At 46.1% G+C, this 18,415-nt stretch overlaps 1 protein-coding gene across 1 annotated transcript in view; it reads right to left on the bottom strand.

Annotated features, from left to right (window-relative positions):
* The window catches only part of LOC128407190 (histone-lysine N-methyltransferase 2D-like), a 117,615-nt gene that overhangs the window by 80,641 nt on the left and 18,559 nt on the right, over positions 1-18,415 (bottom strand). Inside the window, 10 exon segments of the mRNA XM_053375251.1 lie at positions 1,470-1,491; positions 1,493-1,602; positions 2,541-2,722; positions 3,403-3,551; positions 5,955-6,069; positions 6,181-6,346; positions 8,057-8,219; positions 12,030-12,139; positions 14,225-14,442; positions 15,313-15,445. Of these exon segments, the coding sequence (XP_053231226.1) occupies positions 1,470-1,491; positions 1,493-1,602; positions 2,541-2,722; positions 3,403-3,551; positions 5,955-6,069; positions 6,181-6,346; positions 8,057-8,219; positions 12,030-12,139; positions 14,225-14,442; positions 15,313-15,445 (1,368 nt within the window).

The raw sequence follows: 18,415 nt of genomic DNA, 5'->3' as shown, positions 1-18,415 counted from the left end.
GATTAATTGGAAGTCAGTTTTAAATTTCTTTTCTATAAATTTTATAATTGTGTTCAGTACATATGATAATTATATTAATCTTCTTATATCTTATAGTGTGGTGGTTTGTTTGATTTTTCTGTTATTTGTTTGTTTGATTGTATGTTTGTTTACAGTACTTGTATGTACATCTTTTTTCATAAATGTATTTATTTTAAATTAATAAAGATATATTAAAAAAAAGAAAGGCAAAAGGCTATTGGGAAATGATTTATACCGCCGTACCTTGGTTTTAAACAGCTTAGTTCTCTAATGTTTTGGCTCCCAAACACCGCAAACCCGGAAGTGACTGTTCCGGTTTGCAAACTATTCCTGCAGCCAATCAGAAGCCGTGCTTGGTTTCTGAACATTTTGGAAGTCGAATGGACTTCCATTCGACTTCCAAGGTATGACTGTAATAAGTTTTTTAGAAAAAAACATTTAAAGTGATTATTCCAAAGAAACCTGAGGCCTTTCTGTTAGGTATTAACTGGACTAGAGCTTTCGGAGGAACTGTTTAATCTGTTCATGTGTGCTGTGGCGATGGCAAGAATAGTCGATGTGCAAAAATGGAAAGATAAAAAAGTCCCTGGTTTGTGAAGATGATGAACATGTTTAGATAGCTACACAAACTGTGAGAATTAAGAGAACAAAATGAGAAAAATAATTCTTGAAGAATGAAAGTATTTTGTGATTATTATTATTATTATTTTTAATCGTGGTTATGTTAAAACCACAATTTGGTTATGTTAAAAAGGATTTGAATTATGGCACCAGATGAGAATTTGTAGTTTAATAATTTAGAATTAACTATATAATGGATAAAATGTAAGTAACATGGCAGCTTTATAAGGGACTAAAGGAACACCATGGAAGAATGGATGGGAAGCCAATCGATATGTGAGATTTGTTCTGATTGTATTTTAAAAGAAATTGAATTTTTTTAAAAAAAAAGAATTATGCACCAGTCCTAACACATACGGCTCAATGTTGTACAACTGCACTGTGAGGTGCAGCAATATCTACACTGCTGACTTCGACAACACAATGTTGAGGTACAACAAGAAGAATGTGCGCGCATACAGACAAGACTTGATACATAACCTGCTTTATGGCTATGGCCCTTTAGCTAGGGTTGCCATATGTCTGGTATTTCCTGGACGAATCCGGAATACCGCAATCGGCAACAGTGTCCGGGTGGAAATCGGACGAACGTCCAGGAAAATCCACGTCGGCAGTGCCGGGTTTTTTACCAATTTTTGCTCAAAAATAGCTTCTATTTTCCATTGTGTTTTCGCCCAAAAAGCACAGCTTAGGGCAAAACCAAAAGAAGTTCAACAACTGTGTCCCACCCCTCAAAGCTCAACAACTTTGCCAAAAAAAAAATAGCTCAACAACTTTTCTGTCCGGAAATCCACTGTTTGAAATACAGCAACACTATTTTAGCTCACCTGGTGGCACTGGGGGAGGGGGGTGGCGGAGAGGGGGCCTTCTCAGGCTCTAATGGCGTCTCTACTTCCATCTGCTCCTGCCCTGCAGGGGCTTCCGGATCAACATTGGACAGCTCTAACGGCTTGTCTGCTTCTGGAAAGGACACAAGGGGACAGCTCGTTCAAACGGTCCTTGCAAACAAGTTCAAATCCGCTCCATGACGTACCCTCACCCCCCCCCCTTTTAGTTCCACTGCAGAAACTAAGAACACTTGCAATAACTGGGAGCAGATTTGTACGCAAAACGACAGCTAGCTCGGTTCTGGTGCTGAAACCAAGTCCCGGGCTCAGAATTCTCTCATTCCTTCATTTCCACCAAGCTCTGGCTGCTGGATGGCTGAAGGTGCGTCTCCACCCCATCATCCAGTCCGGATGCTGAGATCCAGCTCTGAAGACCTCTTGGCGGTTCGCTTATTGCGAGATGTGAGGTTACAGGGAACCAGGCAGAGGGCCTTCTCGGTAGTGGCGTCCGCCCCGTGGAACGCCCTCCCATTAGATGTCAAGGAAATAAACAACTATCTGACTTTTAGAAGACATCTGAAGGCAGACCTGTTTAGGGAAGTTTTTACTGTTTGATGTTTTATCGTGTTTTTATTATTATTTTTGTTGGGAGCCACCCAGAGCGGCTGGCGCAACCCTTTCAGATGGGTGGCATATAAATATTTTGTTGTTGATATTTATGATTATGATTATGATTATATCTATTAGGGTCCTAATAAAAAGAAACTGGAGCCCACAAGCCTGATTCCAACTCTATTTTAAGTTGCCACAAGACTCTCTGTTGTTTTAAGGCACTTGCCAACAGCTGTAAAATGCAACTGGCATTCATGATAAAAGTGTGGACAAGATAGCTCACAAGTTGAGCTACAAGTTATGGAAGGTATGCACAGATATTTCTCCCCTAAGACAGTATCCGCTGTTGATCATTTGGCAAAAACAAAAGCCCACAATCTTCTAACAAAATGCAAGGGTGGGTGGGTGGGTGTGTGTGTGTGTGTGTGTGTGTGTGTGTGTAAGCAAAGATCAACTCACCAGTCGGTTTCTCATCACAACCCAAAGGCACCTGCTCTTCTTGGTGCAAACTGACCGGGCTGCTGCAGCTCCTTTCTGCTTGCTCCTTGCTGGCTGCACAGGCTTCCTCCAGTGGTTTGGGGGACACTGGCTTATCTGTTGTGATGAGGCTGCTGCTGCTGCTGCTGGCTGGGGCAGTTTGCCTGGTTCGTTGAAAAGAAAAAGGCCAGTTGAGACCAGAAGTTGCTATCCTTAGAATTTAAGAAGTGTTCAATAATCTCTACAACAACCCTGAGAGGTAGGCAATTGTGAAAATTGCAGGGGTGGGAGGCAGTGGCTTCCCCAAGGCCCCCTGATGGGTTTTGGGGCAGAGGCAATGTGCAAGCCTGAGACCTCCCATTTGCCACTGAGTCCCACTACAGTCAGAGGGACTCGGGTGGCGCTGTGGGTTAAACCACAGAGCCTAGGACTTGCCAATCAGATGGTCGGTGGTTTGAATCACTGCGACGGGGTGGGCTCCCGTTGCTCGGTCCCTGCTCCTGCCAACCTAGCAGTTCGAAAGCACGTCATGTGCAAGTAGATCAATAGGTACCACTCCGGCGGGAAGGTAAACGGCGTTTCCGTGCGCTGCTCTGGTTTGCCAGAAGCAGCTTAGTCATGCTGGCCACATGACCCGGAAGCTGTACGCCGGCTCCCTCGGCCAATAAAGCAAGATGAGTGCCGCAACCCCAGAGTCGGCCACGACTGGACCTAATGGCCAGGGGTCCCTTTAACTTTACCTACCTACTACAGTCATGCTTAACATCGGCGATTTCGGGGGATACCCCAGCCTACACTGTGAGCTGGGACACCCATTATTATTTCCCCAACCTAGGCTACTCACTCCTGGCTGTGCTGTACGGCCTCTGTGCTACTTGCACTCTTGCGACGTTGCTCTTGACATCCTTCACAGAGAGAGTAGTTCTCGTACCACTGGCTGCTGGGATCCAGGGCAGAAGGGCGGAAGCCACAGTCAGAACAAACACGGCAGCTCTGGAGGAAGAGGAAGAGAGATGGGCACTCAGGAGAGGGGAAAGGCAGCCGAGGGTCTTTCCGACACTGCCCAAATCTTACCTGCTTGCCCCAAGACTGCAGACACTAAACTGGAAAAGCTGGAAAGAGCGGGGGTGAGACGCAGGGCTGGGTGGTTTGAAATAACCAGAGTTTACCGCTACAGTAACTGTGGTTAGTTGAAACTACAATCTGTGATGCCAGATGGTTTGATCCTCGTTCGTTTCAATCAATCATGGTTACCGTTAACCACGGTTTGTCCTTTTCAGACGCAACTGAATAACTGTGGTTATTTAAAAAGCAGGAATGGGGTGCTACCAGTCTCCTCATAGCCTTACCAGAGCATGATATGGGTTTAAAGCAGATAAATCAGGGGTGGTTAAGCTGTGCACCTCCAGATGTTGCTGGAATACAATGCTCATCACCCCTGACCAGACTGCCTAAGTCTGATAGGAGCTGGAATCCTAAACATCTGCAGGGCCACAGGTTAGCCGTCTCTGGGGCAATGAGTAACCTGAAGTTATTATCAACCAGCTTCCAAACTTTGCCTGCAACCTTAAACATTGAACGCTGAACACAGTGGGACTTGTATCTGAGCAAATCTACATAGGGTTGTACTGTTAGCAATTGTTTTTATTTTGTTTGTATGTGCTGAATGCTAACAATTCATAGAAACTAAGAAACTTGGTCACAGTGGTATAAAAAATATTAGGTTGGTTCAGAGAAAATCACCAAGGTTTTGTTTAGTTTTCTGAAGGCTAATGTTGAATTGTGGCTGCCATAACTAGTGAGGAACACAGAAGAAGAAATGGGGAAAGAAGTGCCCGGGGCTGGCATTCGACTTCTTCCGGAATACAGTGGTACCTCGGGTTAAGTGCTTAATTTGTTGCGGAGGTCCGTTCTTAAGCTGAAACTGTTCTTAACCTGAAGCACCACTTTAGCTAATGGGGTCTCCTGAAGCCGCACAACCGGAGCACAATTTCTGTTCTTATCCTGAAGCAAAGTTCTTAACCTGAAGCACTATTTCTGGGTTAGCGGAGTCTGTAACCTGAAGCGTATGTAACCCGAGGTACCACTGTAATCAAATGGCTTGGCTCCCTAACAAATCGGCTCTCGAATGCTGCAAACCCGAAGTGTTCCGGTTTGCGAATGATTCCGCTTGAGTGCAGGAAGCTCCTGCAGACAATTGGAAGCCACGCCTTGGTTTTCGAACAGTTTCGGGAGTCAAACTGACTCCCGGAATGGATTAAGTTCGAGAAACAAGGTACCACTGTACAAGGTACCTCAGGTTAAGTATTTAATTCGTTCCGAAGGTCTGTTCTTAACCTGAAACTGTTCTTAACCTGAAGCACCACTTTAGCTAATGGGGCCTCCCGCTGCCGCTGCTGCACGATTTCTGTTCTCATCCTGAAGCAAAGTTCTTAACCCGAGGTAATATTTCTGGATTAGCGGAGTCTGTAACCTGAAGTGTATGTAACCTGAAGCGTATGTAACCCGAGGTACCACTGTATCTCTATGTGAAAGCAAGTGGTGGAGGATTCCTTGCGGGCAGGCAGGGCTATGGGCATTCTGTTCCAAGCGTTGCCTCAGTACAGAATCTACTGCCATGAAAACATGCCATCATTTTTTAAAAGGAAAAAGGCAAGTTCCTAGGTAACGGATGCCTCAAAAACAGAGGGGAGGCCGAATAGCATTTCAACTGGCCTTCGGTTGGCAACTTACCCTCACCCCATGTCTGTTGGAAACAGAGTACAGTGGTACCTCTGGTTGCGAATGGGATCCGTTCCAGAGGCCTATTCGCAACATGAAAAGCCCGCAATCTGAAGCGCCGTATCTGTGCAGGTGCGCAGCATGATTTGGGGCTTGTGTGCATGCGCAAAGCGCAATTTAGGGCTACTGCGCGTGCGCGAGCAGCGAAACCGGGAAGTAACTCTTTCTGGTACTTCCGGGTCGCTGCGGAACACAACCTGAAAAAACGTAACATGAAGCAAACGTAACATGAGGTATGACTGTAAAGCAAATATAGCAGTACCTCATGTTAAGAACTTAATTCGTTCTGGGGGTCTGTTCTTAACCTGAAACTGTTTTTAACCTGAAGCACCACTTTAGCTAATGGGGCCTCCCGCTGCTGCGCCGCCGCACAATTTCTGTTCTCGTCCTGAAGCAAAGTTCTTAACCTGAGGTACTATTTCTGGGTTAGTGGAGTCTGTAACCTGAAGCGTATGTAACCTGAAGCGTATGTAACCCGAGGTACCACTGTATATGCCCATTTCCTTAATACTGAAGAGATTGCAGAACTCACTCTCTTTTTGCAAAGGGCAACTTGGGTTACCTCAACATTGGAGTTTTAAGTTTTTCAGCTCAGACGCGCGCGCAGGGACTTACTTTGCACTTCCAGGAGTCGGTGGGAAGACTCTCGATGGCTGGCTTCAAGCAATAGGTGTGGTAGCATTTCTCGCAAGCTTCACACACGAGCATCCTGCTGTCCTCCCCAGACAGCCTGCAAAGGAGAGACGCCACAGGCGACCAGTGAATCGAGGCATCCCTGGCAACAGGCCTTTCTGGGGTGCTCAACGGGGGTCCCCCCTCCGAGGGTCTTTTTCACACTCACCTGCAGGTTTGGCAAACTTTGCATTCGTGACATTGCCAGCCCGAGCGCTTGCGTGGCGTCACCGTGATCTCCAAGCATGCGCCGTGGTAGTGCAGGCCACAGCTAGTGCAGAAGAGTAGGTCGCGCAATTCCCCGGGGGCGTCGCAAACCATGCAGCGAGAGTCCTCTGCAAGGAGGGAAGAAGGGCACTCTGGGACAAAATCCACCAAACCACCCCCCCATTGGCCCAGAGTCCAGCAGCAGCAAACACAAACAACACTGTTTTTCTCAAATTTAGGTCCCAGTTGTTGGACTACAACTCCCATCATCCCTGACCTGTTAGCTAATAATAATAATAATAATAATAATAATAATAATAATAATAATAATTTTTATTTATACCCCGCCCTCCCCAGCCAAGGCCGGGCTCAGGGTGGCTAACAACCAAAAATAAAAACAAGTTGAATGAATACAACTTAAAAACAAGATTAAAATACAACATTAAAATATTGAAACAATAAAATATTAAAATGCAGCCTCATCACAGGAGGAGAAAAGAAAAGAAAAAAGAAAGAGGGGGAGGGAATCAAATTGGCTCCAAGCCAAAGGCCAGGCGGAACAGCTCTGTCTTACAGGCCCTGCGGAAAGAAATCAGATCCTGCAGGGCCCTGGTCTCATGAGACAGAGCGTTCCACCAGGCCGGAGCCAGTGTTGAGAAGGCCCTGCCTTTGGTTTAGGCTAATCTGACTTCTTTAGGGCCTGGGACCACTAGGGTGTTGCTATATATGGACCTTAAGGTCCTCCGTGGGGCATGCCAGGAGAGGCGGTCCCGTAGGTACGAGGGTCCTAGGCCGTGAAGGGCCTTGAAGATCAAAACCAGCACCTTAAATCTGACCCTGTACTCCACCGGGAGCCAGTGCAGCTTGAAAAGCACTGGGTGAATATGCTCCCATAGCAGAGACCCTGTGAGGAGCCTCGCTGCAGCTAGGGATGATGGGAGTTGTAGTCCAACAACAGCTGGAGAGAAAGCTAAGTTTGAGAAACACACAGACACACAGACACACAGACACACACGGGCCTCCCTTTTCTTGACCCTGCAAATCCAGAAATAACAGCTCAGAATCCCAGGCTCCAGGCCCCGGCTGCTCTACCTACTGAAAATCACTTCTGTTTAAGTGCGGTCAAGAGTTAGGGGTATATGCACATATGTGGTAGGAGTGTATTTGTGTAAAGAAATATTGGCAAAGGATTATAAAGGTTATTTCTGATGTATTTCAGGTTAAGACAGAAGTCAACAGAGAAATGCTTATCTCAGGAATACTGGGGAATAGTAAAATAGAAAGAAAAGAGCAAGATTGGTATAAAATTATCTTAGCTGGTATGCTCGTTATTGCATCAGGATGGAAAGAAAAGGATAAATGGACAATGGAAAAATGGAATGACTACGTTTTTGAATATATACAATCTGATATATTTGAACAGGTAATGACGGAAGATACATGGGAAAACAAATGTCAATTTTTAAAAAATAAATGGACAAGTTATAGGAATTAGATAGCACAGGGGGAAGCCAACCCAAGCGTCCAAATTAGAATGAATAATCTGTGCACATGATTAAAGATTTGAAGAGAGAACAATTTTGGGGGGAGGGAGGAAGGGGAAAAATTGACTGGAAGTCACTGGAATCTTAAGAAGAACATGATACAATTTAACAAACACTAATATTTTTTATTTTTTCTATGGATAATTTTGTTAAATGTTACTTTTTTTTCTAATTTCAATAAAGCATTTTAAAAAGCAAAAACAAAAAACGCTTCTGTTTAAGTACCATGCTGCTCACAGAATCACTGGGCTAAAGCAGGATCCCATTCCAGAAAGCCACACCGCCAACACTTACCCATCTGTACTGCCTGGTCCAGGTGCTCAGGACAGAGGAGCTTCAAGCTCTTCATAGACTGGAAGCAGCCACTAGTCGCCGCGCAGGGGAAGTGATAGTGGCGCTGGCACCCCTCTGCATGGCACGGAATGGTAGCACCCCGTCTCTTACAGTGTTCACATTTCTGGAAGGAAGAAGAAGAAGACGTCGCAGGTTCAAAAAGAGGTTTTATTTTTCATAAATACCCTAATAAGGCCTGGTTAACTACAATAACATCCCTTCCCCCTTTTTCTAATAAATATAATAAATAAATAAATTTTTATTTATACCCCGCCCTTCCCGGTTCAGAAAACTGGGCTCAGGGCGGCTAACAACAAATTTAAAACACTTAATTGATGCAACGAAAAACAGCATATATGACAGTATGAAATGTGAATAACAATAAATTCAGAATTCAAAAATCAATTTGGGGGGGGGGGGGAGTCCACCCAATAAACATTAAATGGTCACCAGGGCTAGCTGGCTAAATTAGTCCTATTTGGGCCAGCGAGGAGACCAGGGGAGAATTAGCTGTGGGATCCCAGAGCGGGTAATCTTCATAAAAAGGGGAGAGGGAGGGAAGGAAGGGGAATAAAAGATCAGGCTAAGTTCAAATTGAAAGCCAGGCCATATCTTTTTTTTTTTGGTGTTGTTGTTTTGTTTTCTACATAGGTACTAATTCTTGTTTCTTCTTCTCTGCGTCTCATCCCACTCTACGCACTTATACGTTTGTACTTTTTTATTTTCCGATAAAGGATATAAAATAAACACAGGTTCAGAAAGAGGGGTGGGGAGAACTTCTCTTCCTGCAGAGAATGGGAGTATTAGATAGGTCAGAACAACCAGAGCTGAGATACAGCTGCCACCAAACACAGGAACCATTCATTGTTCAGACTACGGCTGAGGAACAGCCACCTTTAAGATTGAAGTAAAGGTAAAGGGTAAAGGGACCCCTGAACATTAGGTCCAGTCATGGCCGACTCTGGGGTTGTGGCGCTCATCTCGCTTTACTGGCCGAGGGAGCCGGCGTACAGCTTCCGGGTCATGTGGCCAGCATGACTAAGCCGCTTCTGGCAAACCAGAGCAGCACACAGAAACGCCGTTTACCTTCCTGCCGGAGTGGTACCTATTTATCTACTTGCACTTTGACGTGCTTTTGAACTGCTAGGTTGGCAGGAGCAGGGACCGAGCAACGGGAGCTCACCCCGTCGCAGGGATTCGAACCGCTGACCTTCTGATCGGCAAGTCCTAGGCTCTGTGGTTTAACCCACAGCGCCACCCTTAAGATCGAGAGACCTGCTTAATTCACTCTGGCAAATTGCCTGCGGGACCTGGACGCTTCTGAGCACCCACCCGACATTCACCTGCGCTGCACAGCAGTTTCCAAACCTGGAATTCACTTTTGTGCAGGGCTGGTACCCGTCACATCAACTCATTTAAACACAAACTTCTTGTCCAGATGTCAGATCTCCAGCCTGGTCCAAGGCAAACCTAAAGAAGATGTAGACCAGGAGCGGACAGGAAGTGGACTGGAATCTAATGGCAGAACTCTGGTTGATTTCCAGTAGGCCGGCAAGGATTTTCAACTCGTTTAATAACAAAATACCACCCACATTAAATCATACTGATGAAATGGAGAAAGGTGGGAATGCTCAAGAGAACTGAAAGCTTCCTTCAGTTCTGCTACTATAACCAAATCCCGAGGCTCACCCTCTTTAATTCTAAGTACATGCCTTTTGTACCAGGCTCGGGTCTGGTGGGTCTTGGGGGTTCTAGTAAAAAAACAAACAAAGTGGATCCCGCGAGGCTGAAGTCTGCCAGCCCCTGTTGTATACACACAGCCTAATTATCCTGAAAGCATTCCTGAGCTCTTTATTGTTCCCAGAGCTTCCCTTCCAGGTCCTCAGTCGCTGCAAAAAAAAAAAGGGACCGGCAAGGGCTTTGGGGAATAACACTTAAAAACAAAAAACCTCCAAGCTTCTGCTAATGAAACAAAAGCCACGAACTGGGAGAAAATTGGATTCGCCAACCTAGTGTGAAGGCAATGCAACACAGCCGGGTTTCAGGATGTGTTTTCCGGGAGAGAAAAAGGAGGAAGGTTTGGCACGTTTGTGCTCCGTTGGTCAGAGGGTGAAAAAGGGTGAGAGGCTTTTTGCAATTCTCCGGTGCTCACGTGAAAGTATACTTGAAAGGAGGGTTAAGGAGTGTCCACCTGGTAGCTCCATGTTGAATGAAACTTTGCGCTTTAATCACTGGATTCCAGTACAGTGGTACTTCAGGTTAAGAACTTAATTTGTTCCGGAGGTCCGTTCTTAAGCTGAAACTGTTCTTAAACTGAAGCACCACTTTAGCTAATGGGGCCTCCCACCGCCGCACGATTTCTGTTCTCATCCTGAAGCAAAGTTCTTAACCCGAGGCACTATTTCTGGGTTAGCGGAGTCTGTAACCTGAAGTGTATGTAACCCGAGGTACCACTGTATTCACTCTAAAGTCGCAACCAGTCTAGCAAATATGGCTATTACAGTTTAACTTCTCTTATGCTAGGGTTGTCATATTTCAAAAAGTAAAAACCCAGACACAAAAGATATTGAGCTTTTTCTGCAAAAATCTCTTTTTTTTAATGTAGTTTTAGAGCTATTTTTAAGGAAATTTGCCAAAATCTACACTCCCGACATGGGTTGCCATACATCCAGGTTTTCCCAGACATCTCAGCGATTTCCGCTAATTATGACGACCGAATCCCGGCTACGTCCAGGAAATTCCAGGCGTATGGCAGCGCTATATTATGACCAGGGTGCTATCCTGCTCCTGCAACAGGATTTGCTACAGCAGGAATTAGGACATGAAGAATTTGTCCCTGGTCCTTTCCCCAGACAAAAGGAGGGGAAACCCCACAGATTACTGATTCCCAAGATATTTAAGGACTGCATCAGGATGTAACTTGAGGAAATGTATTTCAAAAGAATCATAGAATTGCAGAGTCGGAAGGGACCCCGAGGGTCATCCAGTCCAACCCCCTGCAATGTAGGAATATAAGGTAGGTAAAGGTACAGATACGGGTTGCACTGTGGGTCAAACCACAGAGCCTAGGACTTGCCGATAGGAAGGTCGGCGTTTCAAATCCCCGCAATGGGGTGAGCTCCCGTTGCTCGGTCCCTGCTCCTGCCAACCTAGCAGTTCGAAAGCACGATAGTGCAAGTAGATAAATAGGTACTGCTCTGGCGAGAAGGTAAACGGCATTTCCGTGTGCTGCTCTGATTTGCCAGAAGCAGTTTAGTCATGCTGGCCACATGACCTGGAAGCTGTACGCCGGCTCCCTTGGCCAATAAAGCGAGATGAGCGCCGCAACCCCAGAGTCGGTCACAACTGGACCTAACGGTCAGGGGTCCCTTTACCTTTAAAGGTAAAGGACCCCTGAACAGTCCAGTCCAGTCAAAGGTGACTATGGGGTTGGGAGGCTCAGGTTGAGGGAGGCGGCGTTTGTCCACAGACAGCTATCCGGGTCATGTGGCCAGCATGACTAAACCGCTGCTGGTGCAACATGGCACTGTGATAGAAGCCAGAGCACACAGAAACACTGTTTACCTTCCTGCCGCAGCAGTACCTATTTATCTACTTGCACTGGTCTGCTTTTGAACTGCTAGGCTGGCAGGAGCTGGGACAGAGCAACGGGAGCTCACCACATCGCGGGGATTCAAACCGCTGACCTTCTGATCGGCAAGCCCAAGAGGCTCAGCGGTTTAGACCACAGCGCCACCCGCGTCCCTTCAGAGGATTATAGTATTTCTTAAGGGTGTCTTCTTTGCTCAGTTAGGAAAGCGGTTCCTAGAGCTTTGCCTAGGACGTTGCTCCGGGAGGACTGTCCTGGCGCACCCCATATATTCCTGGCCCACCCCACACAAGAGCTAGAAAGGAACATGCCCCACCCTCCCAGCACAGCTGAGCCCCGACAAACCTGTGCAATCCCTGAGATGACAGCTTTGTTCACGAGGCTCAACCATGACCCTTCCGAACGCAAGTCTCCGGCTGACCACACCACGCACCAGTGATGAGCCCAGAAGTGACCTGCACAAACAGGAAGAAGAAGACAGTCAACAGGGCAGCAAAGCAAACCTCATCAAAGGCACACACTCAGGAGCCTGGGGAATTAGGAATAATATTGGCCTGAATATAAGCCTCATTTTTTTTCCAAATTCCGACTGTGAAAAGTTAAAGTGCAGCTTAAATTTGCGACCTTACAAAAATTGGCTTTTACGATATCGCTGCTGAAACAGAACGGGTATGAGCGCCTGCAGAATCTTTAAGGGAGTGGCTTATATTCAGGTATTGTTTATTTTTCTCCCCCCCCCCCATGAATTTGAAAGGCGGCTTATATTCGGGCCAATACGGTAATAGTAGTAGTAGTAATTATATGTATGTATGTATGTATGTATGTATGTATGTATGTGTGTATGTATTTCCCGCCCATCTGGTTGAGTTTCCCCAATCACTCTGGGCAGCTCCCAACAGAATATTAAAAACTCAATAGAACATCAATCCTTAAAAACACCCCTAAAAAGGGCTGCATTCAGATGTCTTCTAAAAGTCAGATAGTTGTTTATTTTCTGGACATCTGCTGGGAGGGCGTTCCACAGGGCGGGCACCACTACCAAGAAGGCCCTCTGCCTGGTTCCCTGTAACCTCACTTCTTGCAGGGAGGGAACCGCCAAAAGGCCCTCAGAGCTGCACCTCAGTGGAGACGCTCCTTCAGGTATACTGGGCTGTGGACATTTAGGGCTTTAAAGGTCAGCACCAACACTTTGAATTGTGCCCGGAAATGTACTGGGAGCCAATGTAGGAGTTTCAGGACTGGTGCTATATGGTCTTGGCAGCCATATCTAACATCTAAGCATGTGTGCTTAGCTCCAGGAGTTAATCTGCTCTTTAAGTCCAAGTGTATGCTCTCAAGTCACTACTAGGTCCCTGGTTTTGTGCATGTGTGTGCATGTGTGCATCTCAGGTTGTTCTACTGCAATAGCTTTAATAAATGCATGGCATCTTGGGTTGGCAAGGTACCTGGTTTGTGTGTGTGACTGTGTCTGCGTGTGCATGTGTGTGTGTTTGTGTGCATGCATTCATGAGCAGCTGGTTGGCAAGGCTGTCCTATTGCAACAGCTTTAATAAACACGCAGTCCCTCCCAGGTGCTGGACCCGTTTTATTTCCTTGGTTCTGTGGTGCGTTCCCTCACCTGGGTAATGAACACAGTGCTGCAGAAGTAAATTCTTACCACGCCAGTACAAAAAGAAAAAGAACAGATTCTGCAAACTTGAAGTCTGCACTCCCCGCCCTCCCAATTTACTCTAACCTAAGCCCTCCTGATTAAAAAAAAAGAGGGATGTATTGCTAAATCAGACGCCAACCAGCTTTTTAAGATATCCGTGAATTTTGGAACAACATTTACAGTGAATTTAAAAATCTATTTAAATTTACATTTCTAAAAAAACAAGAACATTTTCTATTAGGAATACTACGACCACACAGTTACGGCAGCCAGAATAATAGTGGCAAGAAATTGGAAAAATGTGATCACAGAGTGGCAAATTCTTATGATAGAATACCTGCAACTAGCAAAATGACTGGGAAACTTAGAGGAATGTCAAACCAAAAGGTATTTAGGGAATGGAAAATATTTAAAGAATACTTGAAAATGTACTATACAAACAATAAGATACTTGCAGAAATAGAGTGATGCTGATAACCAAGAATTATTCAAAATGTAATAGTGGATTATATATCTATATACAAAATAAAATAATATGAAACTGTGAAAGGAATACAGATAACATAAGTAGTATAATGAGAATTATTGGAAGTTACATATTTTAATTTGTTATGTGAGCGTAATATATTGTATTTGTTTATGTTTGTTTTTCTAACTTTTTTTACTTTATTGCTTTTATTCATTTGTACCATCTTTTGCATTATATGTTATGTATATTTGTCTATATGAAAATTAATAAAGATTTTCTTAAATAAAAAAGATTTCTAGGCTGCACAGAGACATCAGGAAAGGGAGCTTTGGCAAGGGCATAATGGCACTGGGGTAAGGTGGAGGGGTGCCAGGCTAGGGCTCCTCTCAGCCGTGGTTCCTCGGCACCTCCTGGGCTCACCTGTTGGCTCAAACACCTCTCGCACTGCCACACCATCCGCAAAGCCAATCAGGGTCAGGTCGTCGCCTCCAGCCTCCGCCGAGCCAGGCTGCTTCCCTTCCTGCGGCTCCGAAAGCTCGTCCGCCCAGCCAGGCGCCGGATCAAAGCGCAACAGCTCTCGCTGCCCGTGAAGGCTCCACTTGCTGCAGTTGCAGAACGCGCAGCGCTTGGGCGGGGAGCTGGGAAGGTGGGAGGAAGGAGGAGATGAGAACGTGCTCGCCGTTGCAAGGAAAATCTGCCCCCTTCCAACCCGCAAGAGTGGTCCCACCCAAAATATCCCAAGGGGCCACTTTGATCTGGATCCAGGCCTTCTGTCCTCCAGTCCCATTTGGGCATCCATGACGGACTCTCTCTACCATAGCTGTCAACTTACAGATTTGAAAATAAGGGGCCAGCAGCCTCGAAAATAAGGGATCAGTAGCCAAAATAAGGGATTTTCAGAGCACAGGTATGTTCGACTTCTGAGCCCCTCCAAGCCAAAGGCAGAAAGCCCAGCCAGCAGCCAAACAAAGCCTCAAGCGGTGGTTCCCACAGCACAGCAACCCAGCAAAGGGGATGCAGCAAGGAAAACCACCATCACCTCTCCGCTGGGAAGCGCTGAGCAAAGGCGAGTCCCCAGGCAACACGGCCGATTTGATCGGCACAAGGCATGCAAGCTCCACCCCCCAGTCGTTCTTAGACTCCTTATTGGGTGAGCAAGGCAGCCAAGCAACACAGTTGGAGCCTCCCTCCTCCCTGGCCAGCAGGGAGGGAGGGAGGGAGAGGAGCTGCTTCCTCTGAAACCCAGGAAATTTAAGGGACATCATCAATAAGGGACAGCAGCGGGACACGGCGCTGGGATAAAGGACTTTCCCGCCAAATAAGGGACGGTTGACAGCTATGCTCTGTGCCCATCCGATGCCAAGCAAAGGCTCCGGATTCCCCTTCAAATTCTTCCCCGGATTCTCCTACTACGGTTTGTTAACCTTGAACCCTCGAGAGCCTCCCCATTCAGAAGAAAAGAGCTCCAAGTGAAGGAGGGGGGGGGAACACCGTCGAAGATCTCCCACCTGCAGGTCGGGGGTGGCCCTGCTTTCGCTTCCACTTCTTCCAATGCCTCTTTTGCAGGGCCTTCTTCTGGTGGCTTCAAGGGATCAGCTTCCACGCTGCCCTGCTCCTCCAAGGACACAATTCCATCTGCTGCTGAAAGAGGGTATTTTGTAAAAAGCCAGGCAACCGGGTAGGAAGTGCATCGCTCGTGTCACTTTCCCTGCCCAAACTGAGGACTTCACAGAGGAGTGATACGAGAGATGAAAGCCCGGGGGGGAAAATGATTTGGGGGTGGAGGAAATCTCCCCTCCCTCCACATTTTTCTGGGTCCTGCCCCACCCCACCACAGACCTTCACGTGTCTAGGGGGGAATATATGCATTATCAAGCACAATTGCTGACAGGAATAGATGCTACGCTTGATCTTAGCCAAAAGGCCGAGAAGCGATGGAACATGCCTTTTTTCACTGCCAGTACCAAACAGATATACAAGCTGAGTTCATCTTGCCTACACTAACATAAATTTCCAGGTTGCACAGAACAACTTAATGCCTCCTTGCTACTTCAAGATGAAAACCCAGATGTTACATACTCAGTTACTAGATTTTGTGCTGCTATTATGGATATTTGTCAAAGGATGGTAGGCCCAAAATGAAAGGCCCGTGCTCCTTCATGCTCCCTCCTTTAAAGTCGTTTTTAACCGTTTGTCCTTGTTTCTATCTTTTTAAGTTATGTATGATACAATGGGATGCGGGTGGTGCTGTGGGTTAAACCACAGAGCCTAGGACTTGCCAATCAGAAGGTTGGCAGTTCGAATCCCTGCGACGGGGTGAGCTCCCATTGCTCAGTCCCTGCTCCTGCCAACCTAGCAGTTTGAAAGCACGTCAAAGTGCAAGTAGATAAATAGGTACTGCTCTGGCGGGAAGGTAAACGGCATTTCCGTGCGCTGCTCTGGTTCGCCAGAAGCAGCTTAGTCATGCTGGCCACATGACCCGGAAGCTGTACGCCGGTTCCCTCAGCCAATAAAGAGAGATGAGTGTCGCAACCCCAGAGTTGGCCACGACTGGACCTAATGGTCAGGGGTCCCTTTACCTTTACCTTATGATATAATCACCTTTCAGCTACTAGCTTTTATCCCTTGCCTGTTTTAAGTCTTACGTGTTCAGTTTATCTGTATGTTTTATTTTACGCTGGTCTGTGACTAAAATAAAAGTTTGACACCAATACTGATACCGCTGACAGAAATGAGACCCAGCTCAGGACCAGTTTACCATAATATGTTCACCTGACAGCTTCAACCTGCAGAGCTGGCACTTTTGCAAAATGCCACGTAATGTTTCTTCCATACTTGCACAAAGGAAATATTTCATATTTCCTCACTCTGGAATTCCCTGCTGCTTGAGATTAGGCAGGCGCATTGACTCTACTGTTTTTAAGGCTCCTGCTGATTTTTTGTTTGCTTTACCAAGCCTACACAGATACAGATGGATGACGTGTACTTTAAAACGCAACACTATTTCATAACGCGTATATTTATATTTCTGTTGATGCTGGTTTTATTTCTATTGGGGAGAGAGCAGAATGTAGGTGGTCTTCCGCTCTGACGCTCAGCCGTCATTTTAACGTCAACCTCTCAGGTTTACAAGATTTGCAAGTTGCTAAACAAACGAAAGCATTGGTTTGCCACACACACAAAAAGACGGCCGCATGTTGAGTTCTCCCATGCATAGCATCTACTCCAATGTGTTCTGATGTGGTTACAAGGGGTGATTCGTGGCCTCCTTAGAGTGCAGTCAATGATGGCCGACAGAGGCGGGATTATCGCACACTGCCATGATGTCAAGGTGCACAGCCAGCAAAACTACACATCCGAGAGGGAACTCAGCACACTGCTCCTGTGCTCAACGGCAGCCCAATATTCTCTGTCACCCGCAGTTCCTCCCTAGACTGCAAAGGCAAGAAAAACTACCACTCCGGTGCGTTTAATTCTGGAAGGCTGTATTCTTTGTCTTCTTCTTTTTTTTTAGTGTTACATTTCCTTAAAAATATGAAAATGGCTAATCCTTGGTTTCTGACAACAGCTCTTTTATTATTTGAGTTGGCCTTTTCTCTTTTAAAAAGGTAAAGGACCCCTGGATGGTTAAGTCCAGTCAAAGGCGACTATGGGGTTGCGGCACTCATCTCGCTTTCAGGCTGAGGGAGTCAGCGTTTGTCCACAGACAGCTTTCTGGGTCATGTGGCCAGCATGACTAAACCGCTTCTGGTGCAATGGAACACCGCGACGGAAACCAGAGCGCACGGAAACGCCGTTTAACTTTCCGCCACAGCGGTACCTAATTATCTACTTGCACTGGTGTGCTTTCAAACTGCTAGGTTGGCAGGAGCTGGGGCAGAGCAATGGGGGCTCACCCTGTTGCAGGGATTTGAACCACTGACCTTCCGATCGGCAAGCCCAAGAGGCTCAGTGATTTAGACCACAGCACCACCCAGGGGTCCTTTATCTATACCTTTTCTCATTCATTTAAACCATTTATCTATCAAGAAATAAAAAGACAGAAAAGATAAAAATTGGATGAAAACTATAAAACCAGGCTTTGGTGAAAATGCTTGCTGGAATAAAGACTTTTTTAAAAAATTAAGTAATTTTTATTAAAGATTTTCATGTTTTACAAATACACTTCCATTGTCTCTTTGATTCAGGTTGTGTTTTATACAGATAAATTACATTTGTTGTGAGACATTGGCGTTGTATGCAGTACAGTGGTACCTCTGTTTCCAAATGTAATCCGTTCTGGAAGACCGTTCAAGTTCGAAAACGGAAAACTCAATACGGAAAACTCAAAACGGAAGCCACGCAGCATGTTTGACTTCCGAAAAGTGTTTGAAAACCAAAGCATTTATTTCCAGGTTTACGGCACTCGAAAACCAAAATATTAGTCAACAGAGACGTTCAGGAACTGAGGTACCACTGTGTAAGGTTAGGGAAAAAGAGAGGAAGCAGAGGGGGGTGTGATAAAACACATTCTTTTACTTAGCGTATGTGGGGGGTGTTCTGTCATCGTCACTTGGGTAGGTTAGAAGGCCGTGTTCTTGAAAGCAGAGGAGAGCTCTGGAGATCTCTCCT

Source organism: Podarcis raffonei, chromosome 2 (assembly GCF_027172205.1).
Source record: "Podarcis raffonei isolate rPodRaf1 chromosome 2, rPodRaf1.pri, whole genome shotgun sequence".
Lineage (NCBI taxonomy): Eukaryota > Metazoa > Chordata > Lepidosauria > Squamata > Lacertidae > Podarcis > Podarcis raffonei.
This window is presented reverse-complemented; position numbering and strand designations above follow the sequence as displayed.